Source organism: Thermobia domestica, chromosome 5, assembly GCF_964235325.1.
Source record: "Thermobia domestica chromosome 5, izTheDome1.hap1.1, whole genome shotgun sequence".
Lineage (NCBI taxonomy): Eukaryota > Metazoa > Arthropoda > Insecta > Zygentoma > Lepismatidae > Thermobia > Thermobia domestica.
In genome coordinates this window covers 321,776,318-321,796,181 of record NC_137458.1, presented here as the reverse complement: position 1 = coordinate 321,796,181, position 19,864 = coordinate 321,776,318, and the positions used below count along the sequence as shown (strand labels likewise).

The 19,864-nt window shown below is 37.2% G+C and overlaps 1 protein-coding gene across 3 annotated transcripts in view; it reads right to left on the bottom strand.

Annotated features, from left to right (window-relative positions):
• LOC145686826 (long-chain-fatty-acid--CoA ligase 1) overlaps positions 1-19,864 on the bottom strand; it is a 214,764-nt gene that overhangs the window by 77,087 nt on the left and 117,813 nt on the right. For 2 of the 3 annotated variants that reach the window (XM_081760538.1, XM_081760539.1), the window contains exon 3: positions 3,890-4,013. In XM_081760538.1, coding sequence (XP_081616664.1) covers positions 3,890-4,013 — 124 coding nt within the window. Of the gene's footprint in view, positions 1-3,889; positions 4,014-19,704; positions 19,831-19,864 lie in introns of those variants that run through there. The other variant, XM_081760540.1, reaches the window with a different exon arrangement.

The following is a 19,864-nucleotide window of genomic DNA, read 5'->3' as shown; positions in this document are numbered from 1 at the left end:
ACGTAAAAAGAATTTGGTATTTCATTTCCCTTACAACTGCATTTATTTGTTTTGAAGTTTCAGTCTTCAGAAACTTTCGATCAACAACTTACACATTTCTAGCTAAAAAAAAAAAAAAAATCTCATGTTGAACTAAATTCCCTAAGAAAACTACAGTTGATAAAAAGTGATGACTAACAGGACGATTGTTTAATTATGCTATTTGCGGTCAGAACACCAGTTTCTTTTCAGAGTGGAGTTTCATACCTTTTAAATCCAAGTAGCTTCTGAATTCCCGCACGATTTTGATCAAATTAAAAAAAGAAAAGAAAAGAAACTTCTGTTCTTCACCGGCAACCGAGCCTAGGATTAAGGGTTGTAATCGCATGAGCTTTTTACCAGTGGCATATCCACAGGGAAGGATGGGAGTCCGGTTTCCCGAACGAGTTCCTGGCCCCTGAAATGGAGTTCGATTGGTAGGTGATTATTTAGAAATGCTTACTAGAAGCAAATGGCAAATGCTTGTAAAACAACAAATAGAAATGCCCATTCTTCACGCGGGAAGAATAAGGTTTAATAAATATAAAATTGGAAATTTGAATGTTGTAGAAACTGCCTCTCTTTTTCCCTTTTAGAAGCGGAATTGTCAAAAACGCTGAAACATATGTTTTTGATTCAGAGTTTATACATCGAATTTCATACCTTTAATTTAAATAAATACTCACATTAAACATTTTCTGAATAAAGAATCGAAAAATTTAATACTGTACTACAGAACCTGACTTCTCTACACAGCGCATCATTCACATATCAGCATGAATCTCCTTGTCATTCCTCAAAACATCTATACGTGTCCTTTTACAGGCACAAGCAAAGAACATCTTGATAAAAATCGGCAAGGGGTACCATAAAGGGAAGATTTTCTCAACATTCCGCATTGTTTGCAAGATTTGAGCCTTCTTCTGGTTGGAGTTTCTAATTCATGTATGATCAGTGTTTCCTTCCTCCTTGCATGCAGTATGTGATAAGCAAATACATTACACATTCAATTAATTATAATGTCAGTGATATATAGTGATAATCAGGCAAAACACTCTAAACAATAAAGATTCATCTTAGGCTGGAGAACTGGATATCATTTGGCCATGAAGCAAACGCCTGAGAGATATGCAACCCTTATATATAACTATGTTATGTTGGAATGTATAACTCGTAGGACTTTTTAAAATTTCAACACTTCCATTGTATCCCTAAAAAATGTAATAAAGACGGTCATTTTTTAAATATTCAATTAGAACTGAACAATTTACATAAAATTTGCAATCAATTAGTGAAAACGGCATCTTTCTAGAGCTTACGGTTCCCGAGAGCTCACTGTCGACAAGATTGGCCACAAATATATAAACATCCACAAACATAAATTTTTCTAGCATTTTAATATAGACCAACCTTTTAGAGTCGAAGTTTTGAAAAGGTTGAAACAAGTTCTCGATTAATTTTAACTGGAAGTTTATGTCCCAGATTTCTTACTTGAAACTTAAACGAATACTCACAAGGTTTTTTTTTCTGTAGAAATAATCGAAAATTTCCTCAGTATAAGGTAAATTGTCGCATCATGTATTCACTTATTTTTAATTAACAGTTTAAATATCGAATTCTACTCTTCTAACGTGACTGAACCTTTACGTTTTGGCAGTTTCATAATAAAGAGTCTAAATTTATAAGATAAAATTTGTCCTTTTTCCCTCTTTAAGAATGGAATTTTCTGAAAATGCTGAAATACATGTTTCAGTTACTTTAAAGAGAAGCTTATACAGGACGTCTACTAAAATTTCAAAATGAAATTTCGTGACTTTTTCGTGACCTTTTTTCTTTACCAAATCACAAAATTTCCTAACATTTTCAAGAGCGAATTTGAGTGCGAATTAGGCCGAATTTTCATCCATGCGATAGAAACGTACTTTGCTTGCGACTTGGTAGCGTCTAAATCCGACCACGGACATTTTTGGTGGTGAATTTTGACGCTTTATAGAACAAAATTTTCCAGTCTGTACTTACATTTGTACAGTTAAAAAAAATCATGACCGTTTTCTGATTTCGTGACTTTTTCGTGACTTTCGTGACCGATAGACACTCTGTTATATGCCAAGAATTATTTTCCTACTATGATATGTTTCCTTCTTGAATAATAATAATAATAATAATAATAATAATAATAATAATAATAATAATAATAATAATAATAATAATAATAATAATAATAAAGAATTTGAACCCCGTTTAACCCCGCTTAAGCAATGTCGTTTTCTGTCTAGTTGTAGTAGTATGGCCTCATGCTGATGAGGAGTCACTTTTGTATAATATTATCGAAGATGCGACAGGAAAAGTTCTAAATCGCATCAACATATTAGATTATAATAATTATGAACTCCTCAACCTCAAATGTAACAATTAGTGCAATACTGATCAGCGCCATAAGAGAATTAGCATATATGATGGAGAGCACTAATTATTGGCGTAACGAATAAGTGCGCTTACACATACATATACATCAAGCATTATATAGCATTACCGTCTGAAAAGTGGACAATATCGTCGGCCAGAGTACTTCATGGACTTTTGTGACACGAACTTTAATATTTTATTTCAGTACATAGAGATGAGACAAATTGCCTGTGAGAGAGATAAGGAAGAATTTACATTTTTTTTTAGTTTTCTTTAGTTACACAGTGTTGAGATACTTCTGAGTGTGCTAAGAAGCATGGGCGTCTTTGGCATGTTAAAATTGGGGGAGGGGGGACGAGGATGACTAGAGTGCTAGTAGATCCCAACTAAAGTTACGTCAAAATTACGAGTAAACTGGAATCTACTTTACTAATGGCATCCGCTATTTCTACCTTTAAAAACACAATTCATCAACATTTTCTTCCATCACTGGTAGACTATTTGCCGAAAAAAATAATAAGTTTCTATACCTAGGTATAATATGGTCCTTAGGTAATTTCTTCACCTTGACATTCCTACCGGTGAATTAATACTCAGTGCTCTTAAACGCATTGCAGCAGTCTAGCTTTATAGTCCTGGTATATTTCCAGTTTTTAGCTAACAAAATTTTACCTCTCTGAAAGAAGTCTTACAATGACACTTGATTTGATTGCGAATTTCGAATTTTTTATTTTCTTTCTTCTGTATTCTCAATAAACTCAGAAAGTATATTATCTACCTTTTTCTTCTTCATTTCGCTGTATGTGTTTGCACTTGACCAATGAACTATCCTCATTTACTTCGTTTTCCATTTTAATGTCTAAAATGTAGTTTATTCTTGCTGTAAGCGAAATGAAGAAGAACCCGTTTCTCTTGCATTTAAGTCAGCCATTTTACCGACTGAGCTAGAGCAGCCCCAACTTACCCTCATAGTAGTGGGTTATCGCAGTATAGCCCTTTATGACAGTGTTCATAAAAAGATTTTAACTAAAAATAATCGAATGTCGAGAACTCCCTGAAAGCATATAGGCTAAAAAATGTCCCACCATTGATATGCACCCACATAAATTTTGGAAAGTCGGCGCCGTTAAGTGTAGACAACATCTTGATAAATGTTGATGCTCACAAAATGTGTATCTACGCGTAGAAAACACAATATTGTTGTTAATTTCGTGTCTGACGAGATTTGAAATGTGTCTTTAAGAAAGAAAAAAAAACGAAAGAAAACCAAGGAATAATCGATTGTTAGTTTTACAAATAATAACAACTGACTATTGTTAGTTTTACAAATAATGACAATATAATTGTTGACTTATAGAGTTTTAAAATTCTGCTTTATGCTCTAATCAATACTCCCTTGCAATTAAATATTTGAATATCTTTAGAAAGCAAATGAGTTCATGAATGTTAACAGGAACCTACTCACTTGATTCCTTTGCTCCACGCCGAAATGTGTCGTAGAGAGTCCGCGTGTCCTCGTAGAAGTATTTCAGGAATTTCCCATCCCGAGCTTCTTTGTAGAAACGGGACGTTCGAATCATCTCTGGACCCTGCAATTAAAAATAAACAAAAGATAATCGAGATGAAACATCTCTACAATATACACTGATGTTAGTAAAAATAACAAAACAAAGAAGAATATATATGAATGCAATTAAATTTGTGTCAGATTCATTACATTGTTATACATAAATAAGTATAATTTCCGTACTGCAACATATCTCTAACCGTGATAAATCACACTTTCTAATACGTAGTAGCATCGAATCAAATTGGCATTGGATATTCGTGAAGAATCGCCTACCGTGCTGTTTGGATGCGAGTCTACAAGACATTGATATCATCTGCTGGAGGACCGTGGCGAATCAAGCGCCAATCAACCATCTTGACAAATGAGCGACATGTGATGGAAACGTAAAAACAAGAAACGTAGCGATATCCCGACACTCCTTGAAGAAAGTTTGCATATTCCGACATACATGTGGCCGGGCATTATCTTGCTGAAATATGTCGTCCGGAGGTGTGTCGCATTTGTGATCCTTGATCAATGGAAGCCATTATGCGTGCCACCATGCTTCGTGAACTAGGTCCCACCATGCTTTGTGGGCATAACCTCGCTCCCAGTGTTATTCTGATTCTTTCAACATTCTCATTCCATCAATTTTTCCATAAACGTTCGTTTTCATTTTATTATGCGCCTTCTTTAGATGTTGTGAGTTTATATCTAAATGAAATGAAATTTTTGAGCTTTACGTCCCATGGTTATGTCGGCTAGGCTAAAGGAGACGGATGAATAAATGAAATGGTAGAATGAAGAAAGTGAGAGGAAACGGGAGAACCCCGAGGAAACCCACGCACACGGTGTTTGTCCACCACAAAGTTCACTTTGCGGGAGCAGGGTTTGAACCCGGGACCCCATGCACCAGAGGTGAACGCTCTACCACCGCGGCCCTCTAGTTTATATCTAAGTGAAAAAAGAACTTCAAGTACTTTTGGATATTGATATATGTAATTGTAATAATAGCAATAGGACTTACTACTCGGCTTTTGAGACACAGTTGCATCTTACAGGGTTTTTTTCTTTATGGTGTCCTACTTTACCTGGATTTGAGACTTTCAAATTTCATCCTATTTTCTACTGAAAAGTATCTGTAATTCAACAAGGAAATAATTATATATGGTAATTAAATTGAAATTCATCGTAATATGGCCCATGGCAAATACTTTACCATTTTATATCATAAAGGCCACGTTATTGTAACAGAAGGTGCTTAGGAGATTGACTGTAGAAATTCAAACTCCGATTAGCGATAATTTCTCAGCCTTGTTCTATTACAAGTGTAAACTCTTTAGTCAGTTGAGGGGAGGGCGTAGATCATGGGTCAGAGTTGATGACAATGGGTTTTGGTAGGTGGTGGGTCAGAGTGGGTCATGGTGGGTGGTGGGTCAGTGGGTCATGGGTCAAGGTTTCATCGACCCACACTATCTCTTATCTGACCGTGATAACCAATTTACTACACTAAAAAGTCGTTGTGTTATTTCAACGACATGCCTATGTGTTAAAATATAACACAAACAAGTAATTAGAACTACTCACTCTCCATTTGGAGTTGTGTGTCAAATGCCGGTAGTTGAAATGACACACAGCCAGTAAGTTAAATTAACAAAGTGTAGAATCTTCGGTGTTGTTTTCTGCGTGATTGCCAAATATGTTGGATATCTAATTATAAAGGCTTCTGAATTGAAGCTACAGACAAACACAGTATAAAGAAATATTTAAACAAATCCAGGTATACGCAAAATTTCACAATGCAAACCGCGCGATGTGTTTTCAATTGTTCTACATAATGTTTCTGAAGAAACCCTAACAGCACAAGATGTGCTAGGCATGTGCTATTTTGGTGTTCTAAATTCATCTCCCACATTTGATGCATTTATTGCTTCTTTTTCTAAACGATTGTGTACTAGAAGCAACAAACGCATCAACTTTATTAAATGGCAACTAGCGCCAATCATTTGAAAGTGAATATGGAAGAACTATAAAATAAAGTAATATCGTCATTTTGTTATAAAATTAGGTCTATATGGCGAGCAGATTTTATCTTATCCCGAACGGTTATCGTCGAATATACGCGTCTTAAAGGAGCACTCTGATTAGCCAAATTCAAAAAAAGTTCAACAATTTATCCCTCTACAAGCGACGTTTTCTTCATCGCCTCCCTGGCCAAGTCGGAAGAGCACACGGCTAGTAATTGAAAGGTTGGTGGTTCGTGCCCGACACTGGAGTACATTTTTTTACTTGTTTAAAGTGTTTTTTAGACTCTGCATAATGTAAACACATTACGCATATAGGCGATTTAACATATTTTGGGGGAGTAATTTTGTGGTTCATTAACGCATACGGCACGGCTGAACACCAGTTGTGTGCTAAAGACGTAACACACACCTTGTGTTAAACGCCAACACCGCGGGATATGTGTTGAACTAACACCGCATAGTGGTAGTCACGCTTGAACCACTGCCCTGTGTTAAAATTGAGTTGAATTAACACAACCATTTTTTACTGTGTATGAACATGTTCACACATTAATCAAATTTTGGAATTTTTTGACATTTCCTGATTATTATGTTGAATTTTGTCTACTTTCTTATAGGTACTGTAGTAGGGAAGAATGTTCCAGTTTATGTACTCTTAAAAACATTTCAAACCAGAAAACGGACAATATAAACAAAGTCACCAATCAATTGGCAGTTGTGAAATGTTGACAAAGTCTGATGAAACATTCGCGAGGAGACCAACTGACAACCCTTTATTTCTGTGTCTTTTGCAGGACAAACATTACACGGATTAAAAACACCGCATACCATTCTAGAACAAAACAGAAGAGCCTTTTCATTTAAATATTGTGACATAACTTGGCACAAGAGAAGAAAAAAAATAAGCACAAAAGAAAAAATAAAATAGAATATATTTCCAGCACCATTCTTCACACAACGAGTATTTTTAACCATTGATAAATTTAGCTCTCTATAGCGTGATCTAATCTAAGAGAAATTGTGATGCACTTAGTAAGTCTTTCAAATATACTCGTGGGCTACTTAAAATGTAAATTATTCACATTTATATGTGTCGGAATATGTCAAAGATATACAGGACTGCGTTTTCTCGACTGTGACTGAATTAATACAACAGATATAAAATATGGGAAGGTTAGGATTATCTCAAAATGTGTAGCCAAGAGAAACTTTTCTCTGAACCGAACTAGGTCTTCGCGACAATTCCTTCTGCTTTTTGAGTTTCAGTTAATAGCTTAAAGATATTGTAGATAATTAAAATATTAAAAGAGGACTAAACAATATCTGTAACATGCTATTAAATGAACCAATAGTTTTTTTTTTTCTCAAGACCTATCGTGCAGAGTTGGTCTCGAGGCAATAATTAGTGTTAAAGGCATGCACACAAAGTATTAAAATCTTGATTTTCTCATACAGATTGTTAGAACTTGTCGAGATTTGTACTTCGTGTTGCTGTATTAATACTCTTTTGAGTTTTTAATACTCACTGTATATATATATATATATATATATATATATATATATATGCGAGGGTTGGGACAAAAGTCATGGCAACTATTTTTTTTCTTGCAGATATGTGAGCGGATCACAAACTTCTATGTGTCGTGTAGAAGTTCTGCGAGCATAGTGTGTATGCAGAACAACAAATGGTTCTGTGATAGCAGGTTGTAGCACAGCGAGGCCTGTGAAATCAGTCAGTTGGTGAATGTCGTGCGAGATGGAAGTAACCCGTGTTGAGCATTGCGCTTACATCAAAATAACCGTTCTCCGAGGGAGAAATGCGATGGAATGTCACAGTGAATTAGTGGAAGCCCTTGAGAATAATGTCCTACCATACCGGACAGTAGCACGGTGGGTAGGAAAGTTTCAGCAAGGACGTGTGTCAACCAATGATGAGCAACGTTCGGGACGACCTGTCAGTGTGCGAACTGACGTGGCACGTGCCGTCATCGAGCAGCTCCTGGATGAAGACAGACGATGGACGCTACTGGAGTTGGCAGAGGCAAGTGGCATCGAGAAACGCACCGTCCACAGGATATTGCGTAATGAGCTGCAACTACGCATAATCGCATCGCGGTGGGTACCGCATGCACTGACGGAAGTTCAAAGGTGGATGCGCTATGCAATATGCTCCGACCACCTTGCACGCTGGCAACAGGACGGCGATCAATTCTTGTCACGAATAATCGCCATCGATGAATTTTGGGCCAGGGCATACTAACCAGAACTGAAACGTCAGTCCGCGGAGTGGTGACATGCTGGATCACCAAGGAGGCAGAAGTTCCATCAGAATCCTCCCCCAATCAAATTCATGGTGATCGTCGCGTATGACGTCAGGGGTGTCATTATTGCCACTTTGTTCCACATGGCAGAACAGTGACCGCACAGTACTACAGGGACTTCCTGGTGCGACAGATACGACGTGGCGTTCGGGAGAAACGTCCGTATCTTGTGGACAGTGCAATAATCCTGCACGACAATGCAAAACCACATAAAGCAGAATGTGTAGGGCAGCTACTGCAACGTTGGGAATGGGAAGAATTGGAGCACCCACCGTACTCTCCTGACATTTCGCCCGGTGACTTTGATCTCATTCGAAAGATTAAGGAACCACTACGTGATAGGCGGTTTGCAACACGCGGGACATTGCTGATGCTGTGCACGAACAGGTGACCCGATTCACACATGATGCGGCAAATGCTGAGGCGGATGGTATTCAGCGCCTCCCACATCGTTGGCAGCGTGTGGTGCAAGTGGCAGGGGACTACTTTTGAGGGCATTTAGGCCCAGATTTGTCATGTCAACTGTATGCGTACTGTGTTGTCATTCTTTTGTACCGTGAAGGCCATATTGCCCTGTATACTACCGCAACAAATTAGTGTATTACGATATTTCAGTGCTATTCATTGTCCATATATGTAGTTAACACCTTGTCCTTTCGTCTGTATATGTCACATTTTCCAACCGACGCGACTGGTATCTTCAAGAAAAAAAAATAGTTGCTATGACTTTTGCCTCAACCCTCGTATATATATACAGGCGGATCCAAGGGGAACTATAGGCCCCTTGACGCTCAAGTATATACTGAATAAAATGGGCTTCAATCCTGCTTTACACTGGATAAAGCTGCAAAGTATGGTTTAGTCCCTCCCTTGATCATATTCTGGATCCGCCATTATTTATATATATAAGAGACAAAGATTTCATACTGAGTATTGGTGAATTGAGGAAGTGCTCCAGAAGGGAAACCTGCGAAAATTCAAGATTTCCCTCCATCAGTTATGTTACTTTTTATTCTTAGTATTTGTATACAATCGTATTAACAATAAACTAGTCAATAACCTCCCTTTAAAGGTCATATTCTCACAAATACAAGTACAAAAATACTTTGGTTCCAACTTCAACTTTTAAGAAGGAAAGATGATTCGCGTTTGTTTGTTTCGTTTCCCCTTTTATGGATAAGAGTGCAGTTTTTTTCTCTTTTGGTAAGAGAGGAGTGTTGGAACATTTTAAACAGGAGGGTTTCCGGATTTTAAACCCTTTTCCCTGAACGAAATGATATGCAAAAAATAGCATTTATAATAGTAAAGTATGTATGTTTACATAAATCCTGAAACGATAGAACTGGGAACTTGGGAGCTTTCCTGATGAAAGTGTTGCTTACACTACTGGTTGCATGATGGCCCATGTGTTGCGAAAAGAATAAAATAATAAAGGTAGTGGAATTACGACATTAAAAATTATTATTAAAAGATATAAGTAATATATGATAAGTTTTAAAACTAATGATATCAATAACACACAAAGACTGAATCGGACCGGAACTCGGGATCTTCGGCATACAAAGCCGATGCGTTAACCACTAAGGATACGTAAAGGGTCGAGACATATCTCGAATCTTGACTGGATTTGAATTCGAGTCGAGACACACTTTGTAAAATTCGAGACGAGTCGAGAGAAACATATTTCTTGACTTGAATTTTCGAGTCGAGACACGAGTCGAGCCAAGACTGCTCGTAAAAATCTCAACTCGACTCGAATGTCTCGAAAATCTTTCTATAATTTTTAATATTATTTTGAAGAAAGTATTCACTCAAAAACAGCCTTTAAACCAATTCCAGCATTTATTACTTTAGAAAGGTATAGAAGGCATAAACTTAATAGTTAATCTTTCGAGAGGAGACTACGTATACCCTTTCATGACGACCATGTTTCCCAACGGTAGTGGCATCTTTCGACAAGATAATACAGCATGTCACAAGACCAGGAGTGTGATGGAGTGATTCGAGGAACACAGGGGCGAGTTCCAAGTAATGTGCTGGCCCCCTGCTCGCTGGATCTGAACACAATCGAACACATCTGGGGTGTAATTGAACGTGACGTCAGAGCGCATTGACCCCTCCCCGGAATTCACGGAAATTAGATTTACGTGTGTGCATATGTGGTGCCAACTCTCTCCAGCGACCTACCAAGGATCATTGCGTTCATGCCAAGACGCGTCGCCGTTGTTATCCGTGCCAAAGGTGGACATACTGACAAGTAGGTAGGTAGTTATAATGTTCTGGCTGATGTGTGCGTATATTTTAACTCGTATATTTTGTCTCGACTCGAATTTCGAGACGTCTTCTCTCGAATTCGAGTCAAGTCTAGACAGAAACTGTCGAGTCGAGACAGAAACATATTTTCTAGTCGAGGCACGAGTCGAGACAACATTTTCTCGAGACGAGTCGAGACGGGCTTAAATCTCGACTCGACTCTACTCTACTCGTGCGTATCCCTATTAACCACTACACTACCCACTAGGAATTTGGAGATGATTGTGAACGGCAGCGAAATTTTACGTCTGACCTTGAATGCAGCTTTCATATCCACCAATCTCTTTACAATCACGTTGCTAATCATGTGAAATAAAAGTCCGATGGGTTCACATACCTATGTTTATATTGAGGTTAAGAAGGTATGGTGGCTCAGTGGTAGGATGCTTACCTCTGGTGTATGGGGTCCCTGGTTCGATTCCCGGTCAAGTTTGTGGTAGATAACATCGTGTTCGTTGGTTTTCTCGCTTTATTCCCGCTTCCTCCCACATTCTCATTCCACCAATTCGTCCATCATCATTCACTTACATTAATCATCCGTCTCCTTGAGCCTAAGTGCATAAACGTGGGACGTTAAACTGAAAAATTTCGTTTCATTTTCTAGTGAGGTCTTAACATGTCACAATACTGGAAAGCTGAAACCAAACTTCTTACCGGAAGTTTCGCAACAGAATAAGGCAAGCTCATTGGTTTCACTAAACATCAATTCGACTGCCGCACAGTGTAGTATAGGCTGTAGTTTGGAAGTAGAGTGAGGCTTAATTACATATTTAATGACTAAAAAGGAATTAATAAATAATTTATATTAATTTTATTAGACGAAACTGTTTCGGTGTTATTTTACCCAAGGAAATACGTGTTTTATTGTTGATGTATAGTAGCAAGCGATAATATGAGGAAGCAAGATGTAAAGGGGAAGCAAAATAGCTCAAGTGAAGAAGGCATTCAAAGAAAAATCTAAGATTCTAACCGATAACATCGACATTGCTTAAGAAAAGGCTGACGAAGGCAGGGGCGTAAATAAGGGCCCCGCAGATCCCGCATTGCGGGAGGGCCCCAAGCCATCATGGAGCTCCCAAATCGGGAAGTGGGACATAGAGAAGGGGTCCCATTGCATGATGTCTGCGGGAGGGCCCCCAAGCCTTTAGTTACGCCACTGGACGAAGGCATGATGTCGCTATGTGGATGTCAGACATTTATTCTAGAGTAAAAAGAAAAATCAAGAATGAGATGGAAAGTTTTCAGAATGTGGTTCTATAGAACGGTATTCAAAATTAGGCTGGTGAATACGGTATTAAATCAAAGAGAATTGGAAATGGAAAGAGGAAAAATGAGTTTATTGAAGAACATTTCGAAAAGACGAGATAGGATGAGTGGAGATGTTATGACACATGGAGGAATCACGTGAGTAGTTTTGGAGGGAATAGTAGAAGGAGAAATACCCAGAAGAAGGCCGCAATTGAAATATATGGACCAAATAATACAAGAAATACACTGAGAAAAAAATGGTAGATGGCGTACTTGAAAAGATAGGTTAGATGCGTAATTCCTGTAGTTTTTGGACTGAACGTACAGCAGACGTATATCGCATGTTTTATAATACTTTCTGTATAAGTGTTCCATCTGTACGTACTTTTGTATGAAACAATGTAGGCGGTCAGGATCTCACATACAAATGTACGTATATAACATATAGCTGACGAAGGTAACATAAGTATATGCATGTGATATGCGGAAAACTGTTAGATGTCAGACATCCTGCAACGGCATGATGTAACATCTAAGGACAGTGCCTATGTAACATACGGATAACGTATGCTCCGTACTGATTTCTATAGTAAGCAAGAGGATACCGTATATTTGTACAATATACCGCAGTTCGGAGAACGGATTTTTCTCAGTGTAGGGAAAAGAAAGTAGTAGAGATAAGAAAAGAACCGTTCTGTCATTAAAAAAAAGTATCTATTGTTTTTTTGCATTTAGATTAGATTCGAGTTTAGTATCCCCTTTAGCAGCAAGGCGATATGAGACGTGGATCTACAGATTAATGTGGAATCCGAACCAAATGAGTTCGCACCACGAATCAAACCAGAGTCTTCCTCTCCAAAGACGCGTACGCTATCCACATATACAATATATTGTAATGTTTTGTTTGGTAGAATCTAATAAAAATCCGGGATATAAAGCCCTTCCCTTATTTTTTTTTTTAATAAAATTAAAGTCTATAACAATATTACAAAGTTTCTTTGTAATTCTCTTAATGTTTTCACAGTTTAGTAAGTAATAAAGGTTCAATTTGTCTTAGGATATGAACGGGAACTCCTTTGCTCATCACAGCCTCCGGAAATGATGATTAGAGGGAGTCTCCTTTGCCTATTGCAGCCTCAGGAGACTATTATAGGATATCTCCGTAACTCATTGCACCCCGGGAGAAAGGTGACTACGGGATATCTCCTTTGCAGTCTCCTGAGATAAAAATTTAAAGGATTTCTCCATAGCCCAGTGCGACTCCAGGAGAAAAATGTTGGTAGGTTATTGATTAATTTAGACTGATGCCTCCGTCCTCCGTGAAGTCTTCTGTTATAGACATCTTTTTGAAGGGGAGGTCCGTGAAGGGAGATCGGCCATTTTCGGTTTTCTTCCGATCCTTCTTCGTATCCGTCTTCCATCGTCTGCTGGTGTTTACGTTTTAAATACAATAACACATGTTGGTGATTGACACATGTGTTTACAGTAGTTGCTTACACGTGACGGTATGCAACCTTACAATATGGATGGTCTAAGTCTAAACCTTGGTTATGCGTACTTCTAAGGGTACTCGCTGGAATATTCAGGAGTACTCTTAAAATAATTACCGGTAGTCATGGCGGAATAAAAAACAATTTAACCTTTGTTTACATTGTACGAATTTAACAAAGCATTACAAAATACGAAATATGAAAAGTCCCAGGTAGTGAATTGACGCAATTAGAAGTCAGGCAAAGTGAGGGACAGACCAACAAACTATAAATTAATTAACATCCTTTATGAAGGGGCAAAGTGCCAAGACACTATCAGAGAAGCAAGATAGTGGCAATATCAAAATAAAAGTAAAAAAAAAGGAAGAAAGGCGTACATACAGAAATGCCACATTATCAAAGTAATAAATTTAGTTATATGTGTTTAGAAGACTGTAGGTGAAGATACAAAAGAAATTTAATAAAATGAAATATTTGTTATGCTCTGAAGGCTGAAGGAGACAGAGAATTAACGAAACCTAATGATTCTGAAAAAAAATGGAATAATAATGTGGGTAAAAGTGGAAGAATCTCCAGAAATCCACGGGTATGACATTGTCTATCACAAACTCACACACCCTGAGATCCAACTAGGGTCCCTTTCACTAGAGGTGAGCACTCTATCACTGGGTCATCATTTTCCCTGCACAATAGACGAAGTTTCAGCAAAAAATATATTTGGTCCCAGAAGAATACAGACGTTCGAAGCAATAATTACATTAATTAAAAGGATCGGTTTAGAAACGAATTTGATTTGGAAAATCAATTTGCATAACATATATGGACTTTGAAGAGGCATTCGATAATATAAAATGGAACAATATATTCAAGATTCTAAACAAATCAGAAATATCTCTGTATAAAAGAACTAAGAAGTCTTGAGAGAGACTGACTGACTGTAGTGGCGCATCTAGAAGGTAAAGACTGGGGGTGGGGGCAGTTAGAATCCAAACTATGATAGGTATATCATAATTTTTCAATAAACTTTCAAAAATATATAACTGATACCTTAAATTATTTTTGTCCCTCAAAACACTGGGAAGCCTAGGCCCCCCTAGCGACAGGCTACTTCCGCCACTGACTGACTGATTGATCAACGCCCAGACTAAACCGCTTAAGCTAGAAACTTCAAATTTAAAAAAAAAAAATCCATAAGATTTGTGATGTAAGGTACCACTAAGGAAGGATTTTTGGGAGTTCGACGAGGAAGGGAGGGAATAGGGGCGGCAATTATTATATTAAAATGTCCATATCTCCGAATTTCTTAAGGTAAGAAAGATGGAATTTGATATTTTGACTAATTATTTAAAATAATTAGATACGTTTTAGTATTTTTTCGTATTTGAAAGGAAGAAAATAGGGCGCGAAAAAGAGGATAAGATTACAATTATTATAATAAGATGTTCAAATCTCCGAATCTGTTAATGTTAAAAATATGACTAATGTATGTAACTGATAATGGAAGAATTGCTGGAATGAGAATATGAGGAGAAATGGGAGAAAACCCACGGACACGGTGTTGTCTACCACAAATTTAACTGGCCAGAGATCAAGCCAGAAACCCCAAGTACCAGAGATAAGCGCTCCACCAATAAGCCAGCGTGCCAAATTATGAGATGTTCAAGAGAAGAGAAGAATGAACATCAAAACAGAAATGTTGTCATTTAGAAAGTAAAACAACAAGCAATAACAGCTGCAAAGAAGTCCTACAATCCAGAATAGCTTGAAGAAGAATCATTTCGAAGAAGGACAAAAACTTCTGAGCGGAAATATTGACAATTTACCCAAGTAAAGACTGATAAAAGTATATCTATGCAATGTGGTGTTATATGGTTAGAAAAGAAAGAAAAGAAACAGAATGTAGGTGAAGAAAGACGGAGAATGAAAACCATCGGGACGCAGTGATGTAAGAGAATAGTGAAAAATGATATTTCTAGTTTTACTTTCAATGGCTATGCTCTTCAGACTAAAGGAAATGAGTAATTGAAGACATTAAATGATTTTTACTTTCAATGGCTATGCTCTTCAGACTAAAGGAAATGAGTAATTGATGACACTAAATGATTTTTACTTTCAATGGCTATGCTCTTCAGACTAAAGGAAATGAGTAATTGATGACACTAAATGATTTTTACTTTCAATGGCTATGCTCTTCAGACTAAAGGAAATGAGTAATTGATGACACTAAATGATTTTTACTTTCAATGGCTATGCTCTTCAGACTAAAGGAAATGAGTAATTGATGACACTAAATGATTTTTACTTTCAATGGTTATGCTCTTCAGACTAAAGGAAATGAGTAATTGATGACACTAAATGATTTTTACTTTCAATGACTATGCCCTTCAGACTAAAGGAAATGAGTAATTGATGACACTAAATGATTTTTACTTTCAATGGCTATGCTCTTCAGACTAAAGGAAATGAGTAATTGATGACACTAAATGATTTTTACTTTCAATGGTTATGCTCTTCAGACTAAAGGAAATGAGTAATTGATGACACTAAATGATTTTTACTTTCAATGGTTATGCTCTTCAGACTAAAGGAAATGAGTAATTGATGACACTAAATGATTTTTACTTTCAATGGCTATGCCCTTCAGACTAAAGGAAACGAATAATTGATGACACTAAATTATAATGAAAGATTTCGTGTGATAAGAATGTGGAAGGAAACGGGAGAATCCTGAAAAAAATCCACAGACACGACTTCAATCACAAACTCGTACAGCTGAGGATCAAACCAAGGACCTCTTGCATTAGAGGTGAGCAACCGTTAGACCCTAAGACCGTATTGTCGAAACAGTTACACTGTATTTTAGTTTTAATAAAGTGTTAATACTCTGGTCATAAGTGTTAATTACTCCTTTAGTGAGTTCCAGAGTTGTGATGGAAAGAGTATTAACTATTAGGGTGTGGATAAGATGTCGTACGAAAGAATGTTGCAAATAATAGGAGAGAAAAGAATACTACAAAGTATTTCAAAAAGAAGAGATAGGATGTTTTGATACATTAACAGAGATGGGAGGCTCATATTATTGTCTGTGGAGGAAATAGAACAGGAAAACTATCCACATGGAGGCCGAGACTGGAGGTCCCGAATTCGATTCCCGGTGGGGCACTAGGTCGAAAAAGTGTAAGAGCTTTTTCAGGCCAGTTATCTTGAGTGAAATTTTCCTGGCTTTTCCTGATTCACACTAGGTAAATGGCGGCGTAGTACCTAACATACAGATCCCAGGCTACTTCCTTCCCCAATCCTTTCTTCCTTCCCTTTCCCCGGCCAGTGTGATCGCTGAGGGCAGTCATCACTCATACATGACGGACTAAATGGCCTTAGATGCTGAAAGCTCAGAAATCTAATTCCTAATCCTAATCTTAGTGACGGGCTAAATGGTCTTAGATGCCGAAAGCTCAGAAATCTAATTCCTAATCCTAATCCTAGTGACGGGCTAAATGGTCTTAGATGCCGAAAGCTCAGAAATCTAATTCCTAATCCTAATCCTAGTGACGGGCTAAATGGCCTTAGATGCCGAAAGCTAAGAAATCTAATTCCTAATCCTAATCCTAGTGATGGGCTAACATAGCCATAGATGCCGAAAGCCCAGAAGTCTAATTCCTAATCCTAATCCTAGTGATGGGCTAACATGGCCATAGATGCCGAAAGCCCAAAAATATAATTCCTAATCCTAATCCTAGTGATGGGCTAACATGGCCATAGATGCCGAAAGCCCAGAAATATAATTCCTAATCCTAATCCTAGTGACGGGCTAATATGGCCATAGATGCCGAAAGCTCAGAAATCTAATTCCTAATCCTAACCCTAATAATGAAATATATGGATCAAACGATACACGATGTAAGGACGAAAAGCTATAAGGATATAGGGAAGTCTGGCTCAGGATTGGGAAGAATGGAAAAATGTGTAAAAACTACGCTAAGATTATGGATCTTAAAAAGAAGACAAAATGTATAGTACTTAATATCATTGTCGTGGTTTTAAGGCTATGCTACTTTGTGGATAATACAATTCATTCCAAATCAATATAATCATAATTATAAATTCTGGTAAAGACAGTCAAGAGGATCACGCGATATATATGCATAGGATAGTAAGAGCTACCGTTAAAGTTATCGTTATCCGTTAAGATACGAACGGACTGACTTCATTAACGAACTCGATTGTGATAATCGCTCAAATTATCTATTCCAAGAAACATAGTTCAAAAATTTGCTTGCATGTTTGAGATATAGGCTATAGATAGCCACCGTTAAAGACGCCGTTATCCGTTAATACATTAACGGATTGATTCCATTAACGAAGTTGGTCAAAAGAATCAAGCTAGCTATCTATTGCAAGGAACTGAATTTAAAAATTCGTTTATATAAAGGGACATGGGATATAAACAACCACCGTTAAAGTCGCCGTTATCCGTTAATACATTAACGGATTGATTCCATTAACGAAGTTGGTCAAAAGAATCACACTAGGTATCTATTGCAAGGAACTGAATTTAAAAATTCGTTTATATATATGGGGCATGGGATATAGATAGCCACCGTTAAAGTCGCCGTTATCCGTTAATACATTAACGGATTGACTTCATTAACAAAGTTGGTCAAAGGAATCACGATAGCTATCTATTGTAAGGAACTGAATTTAAAAATTCGTTTATGTATATGGGACATGGGATATAGATAGCCATTGTTAAAGTCGCCGTTACTGGTTAAGTTGTTAACGGATTGATTCCACTAATTAACTCGACCGAAATAATCGCTCCAGCTATCCGCATCAAAAAACGGGAGTTAAAATTGAATCTGTTCAAGAGTTATCCTGTGGAGTAACGAACGTACATCTAACAACACAATCTTATAAGTCTCATACTATCCTGCGATATTATACAACATTGTGATGTCTACTGTTATGGTTAAAGTCGCATATGGTTATTCTATTTATAATGCAAAAAGCTATACTATAATCTATGTATGTCAGTAATATCCTGAAATGTTACACAACCCTCCTCAAGAGTTGTGTGATGTTGATTGGAGAAAGACAAGTGGCATAATGAGAATTCTTTAAAATAAATGGCAAACGAATAGTACATCACGATAATTTCTAATAGTGAACAGTCACGCTACATGTTTTACCATTGGACTTCCTGATGCTAATAGATGTCGCTAGCTGATTGGATTGTTGTATATAACGCATTGGGTGAACAATTTTGTCACTAAATCTTGAAAGATTATATAAGTGTCCTTAAGAGATGTGTGACGTTGATTGTAGAAATACAAGGGGCACAATGAGAACTTATAAAAAACGGCAAACGACAAGTAATTCCTAATAGTTAACAGTCATGCTAATAGATGTAGCTAGGTGTGGGATCGTTGTATACAACGTAGTGCGTGAAGAATTCTGTATGCATGGATATCCTGAAATATTATACAACCATCCTTAAGGGATGTGTAATGCTGGTTGTAGAAATACATGGGGCACAATGAAAATTCCTTATAATAAACGGCAAACGACAAGTGCATCACGCTAATTTCCAATAGTTAACAGTCATGCTAACAGATGTCGCTAGCTGCGTGAGTTGTGTGTAATGTGGTCCGTGAATAATTCTGTACGCGTCACTAATATCCTGAGATGTTATACAACCATACTTACGAGATGTGTGATGTTGGTTGTAGAAATATAAGGGGCAAAATGAGAATTCCCTATAATAAACGGCATCACACTAATTTCTAACAGTAAACAATTACGTCACATGCTTTACCATTTGGCTGCCTGACGCAAATAGATGTTGCTATTTGCGGGATTGTTGTGAATAACGAAATTCTTGAATAGTTGCAAAAAAAATAAGGTATGGATTTTGAGGTGGTTAGAGAGCAAATCGACGTAATAAACAAACAAGTAAGCAAACAAATTAGAAAACAAGGAATTAAGGAAACAAACCAGCAAACAAACAAACAGCTAAACACAGTAACAAACAAGGAAGAAAGCAAAGAAGTAAGCAAGCAAGCAAGAAGTCAAGGAAACGAGCCAATATCAAGCAAGCAAACAAAGAAGCGAGCAAATAACAAGCAAGTAAAGAAACTAACAAACAAACAAAAACTGTCAAACTAGGAAGTAAGCAAACAATCAAGAAGAAAGCAAGCAAACATGCAAGAAAACGGGAAGAGGCAAGTAGTATATTTTTATACGTTAAACGCGCGAAAACAAAATTTAATAAGTTTTTTTTTTCAAAATTTTAGTGCATTTAAGTGCAAAAAAATATATATGCTGATACTACTTACTTTTATCCATTCTGATTGGTAGGTGAGATCAATTGGTATCCTCACAGGTTCTACGAAACAACAGTCTGTCAAACCAGGAGACATAGCTGTAGATTTCTTTCCGCTCACAGTTCACACACAATAAGCACTGCACAACACTATTTTATTTTATTTTTTTAAT